This window comes from Abrus precatorius, unplaced genomic scaffold, assembly GCF_003935025.1.
Source record: "Abrus precatorius isolate BTA unplaced genomic scaffold, Abrus_2018 Scaffold10, whole genome shotgun sequence".
Classification (NCBI taxonomy): Eukaryota; Viridiplantae; Streptophyta; class Magnoliopsida; order Fabales; family Fabaceae; genus Abrus; species Abrus precatorius.
This window is the reverse complement of record NW_020874292.1, coordinates 35,411,733-35,420,121: the sequence shown is the minus strand read 5'-3', so window position 1 is coordinate 35,420,121 and position 8,389 is coordinate 35,411,733. Positions and strand designations below refer to the sequence as shown.

The 8,389-nt window shown below is 33.6% G+C and overlaps 2 protein-coding genes across 3 annotated transcripts; one reads left to right on the top strand and one right to left on the bottom strand.

Moving 5' to 3' along the window:
• Positions 1 to 1,609: 1,609 nt before the first annotated feature.
• LOC113868079 (signal recognition particle receptor subunit alpha-like) lies at positions 1,610 to 5,775 on the top strand. Of its 2 annotated transcripts, none has more exons than XM_027503654.1 (10): positions 1,610 to 1,952; positions 2,041 to 3,029; positions 3,768 to 3,852; positions 3,970 to 4,065; positions 4,170 to 4,322; positions 4,422 to 4,529; positions 4,611 to 4,730; positions 5,016 to 5,141; positions 5,239 to 5,322; positions 5,435 to 5,775. In XM_027503654.1, exons 2-10 carry the CDS (start codon positions 2,062 to 2,064, stop codon positions 5,558 to 5,560), a joined length of 1,866 nt encoding a protein of 621 aa, XP_027359455.1. In that variant the 5' UTR covers positions 1,610 to 1,952; positions 2,041 to 2,061; the 3' UTR covers positions 5,561 to 5,775. The 2 variants fall into 2 exon arrangements, with proteins under 2 accessions (XP_027359455.1, XP_027359448.1); XM_027503647.1 differs by having other exon boundaries at positions 1,610 to 1,776; positions 5,435 to 5,746.
• A 1,217-nt stretch (positions 5,776 to 6,992) lies between these two features.
• On the bottom strand, positions 6,993 to 7,851 carry LOC113852374 (RNA polymerase I-specific transcription initiation factor RRN3-like). Its single transcript, XM_027482599.1, has 3 exons — positions 7,810 to 7,851; positions 7,533 to 7,717; positions 6,993 to 7,425 (listed from the first exon to the last, which is right to left on the bottom strand). Exons 1-3 carry the CDS (start codon positions 7,849 to 7,851, stop codon positions 7,116 to 7,118), a joined length of 537 nt encoding a protein of 178 aa, XP_027338400.1. The 3' UTR covers positions 6,993 to 7,115.
• Positions 7,852 to 8,389: the final 538 nt, after the last annotated feature.

The window sequence follows — 8,389 nt, the reverse complement described above, 5'->3', positions numbered from 1 at the left end:
AAGTATTTTTGTCTTCATAACTAATCTTCAAGATAGAGATTTGTTTCTTTTTGTCAAAGAATATTATTGGTTACTTCTGTAAAATGTTGATAATAGTTTCTTGTTGATTCTCTTATATAGATTGTTGGCTCACATACATTGTCTTGTATAGTAGTTGATGCGTTTAATATATGTTAGTTTCAAATACTTAACAAAATCATCAAATAATAATATAAAATTTATCTAAATTTTAATAATTTTTCATATATTAAAATTCAATAAAAACACTATTAGAGGTCAATTGATTATAGCACTAGAATAGTTAATTAACTTACTAGTTTGTATTAATTTTCTTACGCTCCTCTAATTTAAAATCTTGTTTTAACACGTGATTCTACATTATTCATTCTAAAATACACTGTTCTCCCCTAATAGAAGCTTAAATTGCATTAGCATTACCGTTTATTTTAAGAAAAAATAGATTCGCATCATTAGTATATGCTATACCGTAGTTCATTTTAATGTGAACGAGTATGTTAGCAGCGGTGAACAGTTTATGAACAGCTAGGAGTGTTTTTATCTCTATAGCTTCTAAGGTTAATAAAAACATTATCTTATCGTATTGTCTATCATAAGATTTCAATGGATGAAACAGTATTTTAATATTCAACCGATCGGCTTTAGAATTTCACTTTTTACACTTAACAATAAGTTCAAAACTAGTAGTAAATAATGTTGAAAGTTAAAACAAAACTTGACTCTGAAAAACTAATTCACATTAACATGGTTAATCCCCTTATAATGACTAAAAGCAGCATTAACTTTCAATATTGTGATGACTAGTTGGTCTAAGTTGGGATTCTTGGCTACTATCAAAAGATTATCAAGGGAGTGGAACATGATTGTAATTTTTGTATGTGACAAATTTTAAATGTTATATTTTCTGTAAAGTTTTGAAAAGAACGACGTTCGGACTCAAAAATAGACTTTGGTACAGCCCAAAAGGAAAAGATGGAGAGTTTATGTTTGACCCAAAGAAAATAGTCCAGTGCGTAACAAACAAATCAAGTGTTGATATATAATCCAACTAAATCTTGAGGTACATAGACCTGTAATGAATACATTTGTAAACAACACTAAGTGCAATTCATAATCCAAGGGTAAAAAAATAATTTGCAAACAATATTTATTTTAATATTTCATATTAAATAAAATAAATCTCATGTGCGTAAATCAACTTGCGAAAATCATTTCAATTTAATTAATAATATCAAATTTAAGTCTTGAATATGGAAAGGAGAATAACCTTACTTGTGATCCAGATAATAATAATGATAATAAAATAAATATTAAATATTTCAATTTCATACAATTCAAAAAATAAATAGGATCGCGATTCCATTATATATAACATTTATTCGACATGCTATTTAAAAATTATTGTTGATAAAATTATAATAATGGTAAATACTTTTTATTTTTGTGTGAATAATATTAAAGTTTTAAATTTATATCTTATAATATGTTTAAGTTCTATATATAACACATGAAAAATGAGAATAAACAGTAAAAGTATAAATGATCACGTTTATGGAAATTTATTTATTTATTATAAGCGTTTTAACAGCCAAAAAAGGGGAAATGAATGTAGTAGGACGAGTCGATCTTCAAAATGGTGCATCCATATATAAACCAAACATTCAGCAAATTCAGAATTTCATTTTTCTTTTTCTTTTTGAATCTTCTCTAATTGTTCTCGTATAATGCGTTTATCGCAGCACCAAGAAACAACAACAGGTACCTTTCCATCACCGCCATTAATTTCTTTAGTTCTCTCAATCATCCGTTAGAAATCCAACGATTTCTCTTGCTCAATCGAATTTCATTTTTTCTCGATTCGTACAGCATAATCACTAATCAACACGAGGAACATGTTTTTCCTGTGATTATGTTTGGTCGGTGTTAGATTCTAGGTTTTTCCTAACCTGAAAATTTCCGAAGCGTGTTTGTTCTTTTTGCTGTTGTTATTGTTAATTATTGTTTGTTATCGTTAATTAATAGGATAATTGCAAGTTATCAAGGATGTTAGAGCAGTTACTGATATTTACAAGAGGAGGGTTAATCCTCTGGACTTGTAAAGAACTTGGGAACGCGCTGAAAGGTTCACCTATTGATACCTTGATCCGTTCCTGTCTTTTGGAGGAGCGATCTGGTGCGGCATCCTACAATTATGATGCCTCTGGTGCTTCCTACACCCTCAAGTGGACCTTCCACAATGAGCTTGGCCTTGTGTTTGTGGCTGTGTATCAACGAATGCTTCACCTTTTGTGTGTGGAGGATCTGCTTGCTATGGTGAAGCATGAGTTTTCGCAGGTTTATGATCCCAAAAGGACTGCTTACCATGATTTTGATGAGACTTTCAGGCAGCTGAAGATGGAAGCCCTGTCTCGAACCGAGGATTTGAAGCGGTCAAATACTGTTGTCATGGGGAATGCCAAGAAGCAAGTGCAGGGGAATAAGAAGTCGGGATTCGAGGGAGGGAATAAGAAGAAGGGTGATGGTGTTGTGAAGAATGATGGTGGCGGGGACAGTGATGATGGCAAGGGCAGGAAGTTGGAGAATGGACACTCCAATGGCAATTTTGTTGCTAAAGATTCTAACCTGAATAGTAATGTGAATGGTAGAGAGAATGGAAGTTCCGAAGTTGGGGCTTTTGATGTACATAGGCTTCAGAAGCTTAGGACCAAAGGTGGGAAGAAGACAGATAATGGTGCCAAGGCCTCCAAGGCAGAGCCAAACAAGAAAGTGACAAAGAAAAATAGAGTTTGGGATGATGCTGCAACTACTGAAACAAAACTGGACTTTACCGACCATTCAGGTGAGGATGGGGACAGGAACATTGATTTTGTGGCTGCAGATCAAGGTGAAAGTATGATGGATAAAGATGAGATTGTTAGCAGTGAAAGTGAGGATGATGATGAGGAGGATGTGGGGAAGAATATAAAAGTCGGTGCAAAAAGCAAGGGTTGGTTTTCGTCCATGCTCCAAAGGTAAGATTTCTCTGCTTATGCTTTATATTTTCTGCACTTTGCTAGCTTCATAGGCAGATATCTTGTTATTATTAAGTTGTTTGAAACAATGAAACTTTGAATATGTTGCTAAAATGATTTGTACTTTTAACTCATACTATATCACTATTAGATTGTCGCACACATGCTTGTAGTCCTCAAGATTGATACATAACTGTATATTACTGTGGAAGTGGAATTTGTGTGAGGATTTAACTGTTTGTCTCATTGCTTTCTGGGGATACCTTGACATGTTTTAGTAATGATTCCCTGCAGTATTTCTTTACTAATAAAATTATATTGGAATCTTATTGGTGAGAAATCAGTTCAGGATCATGCAATACTTAGCATTTTATATACATGCGTTGTCAGGAGGGGCCCTCCCAGTACTTTTTCACACAAAACTTAGGAATGGCGTAGAGGAGGACAACAAAATAAAATTATTCTTGCTCATGAAAGTGTTCCCTCTGGCATGATGAATCAAGCTTTATTTTGGATAATCAAGGAATGTTGTCCTGTTTCTGGTTTCCCTTTTCTGATGTCAATTTTACCAGTTTCCATATTCATTCCATATTGTTTGGGCGCAAATAGCTTTGCAACCTTGTACCCTTAACAGAACAAATTGAAACTTATTTGATTTTTACATTTTTATCTTATTTTGATTTACAGTTTTTCATGGGATTGACTAATCTAAATTTGTTCACATATCCTCATGCTCAGCATTGCAGGGAAGGAAAATTTGGAGAAGTCAGACTTAGAACCAGCTTTGAAAGCTCTAAAGGATAGGCTCATGACCAAGAATGTGGTATGTGTTTCTACTCAACGGCAGTAATTTTCTTATCTTTTTCCTCTATATGTCTTAATGGTTATCTATTGGGTCTTTGACCTGGCTAATATTGTTTGCATTTTATATTTCTTGTAGGCTGAGGAGATAGCTGAGAAACTCTGTGAATCAGTGGCAGCAAGTCTTGAAGGCAAGAAGCTGGCTTCATTTACAAGGATATCTTCAACAGTGCATGTTCGTTTCTATCTTTTTCCTATCTACATTTGGTGCTACCTTCACTTTATGAATACACTTATATAACATTGATACTGATAGTATACTTAAAAATATTACTGTAGGCGGCAATGGAAGAGGCTCTTGTTCGAATTTTAACTCCTAGACGTTCCATTGATATACTAAGGGATGTACATGCTTCCAAGGAGCAAAGGAAACCATATGTTGTTGTATTTGTTGGTGTTAATGGTGTTGGAAAATCTACTAATCTAGCTAAGGTGGAGCAAATCATATTTTTTCTCTATTATAGTTGATATTCCATATGTAAGGTGTGTTCTTTAACCAGAAAAGATTGGGTTTTATGTGTCATGTTGTAGGTTGCTTACTGGCTTCTGCAGCACAAGATAAATGTTATGATGGCTGCTTGTGACACCTTTCGATCAGGGGCAGTTGAACAGCTGCGGACCCATGCTCGGAGGCTTCAGGTTTATATTGATTTAGGATTAGTGGAATTCTTTAACCTGTATGTTTAAGAAGCATACAGTCTTATAATTTCCTTGTTTCAGATCCCTATATTTGAGAAGGGCTATGAGAAAGATCCTGCCATTGTGGCAAAGGAAGCAATTCAGGAAGCTTCACGCAATGGATCAGATGTGGTCCTTGTTGATACAGCTGGTCGTATGCAGGTATTACTGCAATTATTATTTTGGTCAAGATTTTGATCATTTAGCAGCTGTTTGTGTTGTTATATGAAGTTTGCAAATTTACAATTACTAGGCAACTCCTGTTCTTCGCACACACTGTTTCTGTTTTGTTTTTATAGTATTTCTGAACAATTGAATGTATTATTGAGATAAAGGACCATTCTCTGACTGGAACAGTTGAATGATTATCGCTATATGTGAATAATATTACATGGTGTTTGTTTGAATGCTTGTACATTCATCTGATATCTAGCTGCTGGTTTTCAGGATAATGAACCCCTGATGAGGGCATTGTCAAAACTCATCTACCTTAACAATCCAGATCTAGTTTTGTTTGTTGGAGAAGCACTGGTTGGAAATGACGCAGTTGATCAGCTTTCAAAGTTCAATCAGGTTTGGTTCTATTTTTAGTTCAATATTTCCCAGATGGAACTTTTTTCCTTATTTATATCCTATATAACCATATTTAATCCCTAATGTTTCACTGTAGAAATTGGCTGACCTCTCAACATCTCCTAATCCAAGATTGATAGATGGGATCTTGCTCACCAAGTTTGACACCATCGATGATAAGGTCCGTAATTCTAAACTTGCAAGGAAGGAAAGTTTGAATTTTTAACTTGGACATATAATATGGATCTTGTTTGATTAATAATTATGGGTTTGCTGATGGTTCAATTGGTCAGGTGGGAGCTGCACTTTCAATGGTTTACATCTCTGGAGCTCCTGTCATGTTTGTGGGATGCGGACAGTCGTATACTGACCTCAAGAAACTCAATGTCAAATCAATTGTGAAGACTCTCCTTAAATGAGCGCACAAAGTGGTTTATTTTTCCTTGCAATGCTATTCACCTGTTATGTGTGTTTGTTTGATGACGAACTTGTTTTTCCCCGTTGATCCCATTACGTTGTGTGGAAAACCATGTGGCTATGACTTTGGAGGAAATTTGGTTTGTTTATGTTAAAAAGGCTTATACTAAAAAGGAGGTTTATTTAGTGTAATATGAAGTGCAATGAATACTTTTGGATCATCTTTTTGTTAGTCACGCCCTCGTTTTATTGAATCCCTCTGGAAAATTTAATTTCGAAATGTTTTAAAGATCATTATTATTATTTTTTTTTGGTAAATTTAATTCTGTATTCTCAAAGTTAAAGTGATTTACAAAATTGGAATTGAAATTTCTAGTGTTCAACAAATTTCGGAATTTTAGTTTAAAAGGGTTTTTAAACACTTCTGTAATTTTAATTTCAGAATATATTAAATATTCTTCTAGAATTCGATTTCTGGAAGCAATAGAAAAAGATGTTGTAAAATGTAAATTTCTTTAGGGTTTAATAAGAATTTCTATTGGAGCACGGTAAGTTTTTTATCTTTTCATTTATTAAATTAGGGTTTACTCAGAACCTTAACGGCTATATACAAACTTGATTCAAACATGATTCAATAAGATTCATTGGGAATATAGATGACAAGTGCAGGGCAGGAATTAGGAGTACCTTCCCACTCTCCGTCCCCGTGTCCCATTTTCTCTATCATTCATCTTCAAAAGTTTTAAAATAGGTCAATGAGAATAAATAAAAGACAACTTAAAAATTTTTAGTTGTTGAAAAAGGAAAAGTTAAAAACATCAAGACTTGAATTAATCTTATATCATGAATTTACATAAGAACTCGATACAGCAAATTTGAGATACAGGGGTCAAACTGAAAGGAAAATTAGCAAAAAAAAAAAAAAAGTAGTGAAAAAGGAAAAGATTCAGCAAATCTAACATACAAATATGCTAGATATGATCCTCATTTCCTAAAATACAAAATATACAACGGTAATATCAAATAATGATCACAATTACTCCTTAATCTCAACAATTATGAATGAATTTTTTAATACATTTTTTGACAAATTAAAAATAATTTATTTTTCACTCCTCCATTTAATTTAAATTCAAAATTTATCTAATTCATTCTTTCGGAACCCTAAGTCCTACTCAACAAAAATTGTTTTTCTAGTAGCGGAACCTCAAACATAAATTATAATTACAAGATAGAGGGGAACGAATCTCAGGGTCAGTTGCTTGCTCCTACTATGTTTCATCAGACGGTAGTATAAGGGGAAAACAAAAATGACATTTACACTAGGTATTTGACTCTTCCAAAGTGAAATACACTTCAAAGGCTAAAGTACAAAATTATTTCACTCAGCAGTTAAGATTTTGACTACATAATCATGCATATGAATACATGTTATCAAAATCTCAACCATTAATGTTATAATTCCACACTTAATCCTCTGAGATGTACCTACTAGCCTAAAACAATGCAAAATTGACAGGTTTCCTATCGTATAAAGGGATAACAAGCAGATAGGTATTACAAAGACTCTGGACTAGTTGATGGTCTGATTCTTGCTGGCATTCGCGTAAGACGTTCCACTTGTGTCTCGTACCCATCATATTTTAAAGACTGTTTGGGTGTGATCGACATTTTGTTCAAGTCGGGAACAAAATCAAGACCTACTTCAACACTCACCATCATGTCATCATCAATCATATCCTTTGCATTCCTGTCAATAAAATCATCATCTGATACTTCACTGCCACTGTCACTGACCTCATCATTGCCATCACTATCGTATGTAGTTCTGACTTTAGACCAGCAAACAAAATATGGCCTTATGTAGCTGGAGATGGTAAACATCAACACAGTCGGAGTGGAAAGTTAGATCCAATCAGACAAATGTTCAGTTGAACATCTCTTCAGCATATACAAAAACCTAAAGTTACAAACCTTTCACTTTTCTTCAAGAAACATGGATCAAATGGGAAGAAGATGTCAAGTCTATCCATCCCACCAAAAGCCCTAGAAAGATCAGACTCTAGTAAATCATCGAAAACAAATGACTCAGACATCATGAAAAGTCGAGCAGCCTTTGCCTGTCTAAGAAATTCCTCTACTACAGTAGGCAAACACACCTGTTTGAAAAATTTATACCAGGCTTAAAATTTTATTTTAGACAAAGTTGAACAAAGTTGCAAGAGAAAAGTAGAAACAAAATAGTCCACACCCCCCTCAAAATATCAGAAGGATATGAGTAGAGTCTTATCATTATATCCGCACAAGTTCTAAGAAACCATGACTGCTTTCTAAGAAACCCTAAATAAAATATAAATACAATTAACTTTTTGCAATCACTTCAAACATAATCAAGCACTTTCACTTCATTATGCAGAGTTTTGCTTCAATTATAGCTCCATAAAATAGATTTGAAACCTCCTACAACAGTCCCAAAATCTCCAGCTATAACGCTCTACCAAAATTCAAGTTGAGTCAACATTTTCAACACTTTGAAATCTCATTTGAATCTAGGTTTACACATATTTTCACCACTATATGAATACACGGACAAACACAATATAAACCTAAACGATTACTTTACTTAAAAGCCAAGTCAACAAGAAAGAAGCATATCAAATAGTTGGATCCTACATAGAATCGGGAAGGGGTACAAGATTGTAAATTGTAGTATCTTAACAAAATTATACATAAATCAGCATATCAAATAGGAGTTTACAATATACATAAACTCCTATTTTGCATAACGGAAGAACAATTAAACCAAAAATAAACACAACTCATGCAAAGAT

Bases quoted from the DNA above. Each gene is read 5' to 3' on its own strand.
- LOC113868079 (XM_027503654.1), top strand. From the start codon at position 2,062: ATGTTAGAGCAGTTACTGATATTTACAAGAGGAGGGTTAATCCTCTGG. The intron at 3,030-3,767 runs GTAAGATTTCTC...CCTCATGCTCAG, and splicing joins TTTTCGTCCATGCTCCAAAG to CATTGCAGGGAAGGAAAATT. The intron at 4,323-4,421 runs GTGGAGCAAATC...GTCATGTTGTAG, and splicing joins AATCTACTAATCTAGCTAAG to GTTGCTTACTGGCTTCTGCA.
- LOC113852374 (XM_027482599.1), bottom strand. From the start codon at position 7,851: ATGATAAGACTCTACTCATATCCTTCTGATATTTTGAGGGGG. The intron at 7,718-7,809 runs GTGTGGACTATT...TTTTTCAAACAG, and splicing joins CTTCTGATATTTTGAGGGGG to GTGTGTTTGCCTACTGTAGT. The intron at 7,426-7,532 runs GTTTGTAACTTT...TACCATCTCCAG, and splicing joins TTCTTGAAGAAAAGTGAAAG to CTACATAAGGCCATATTTTG.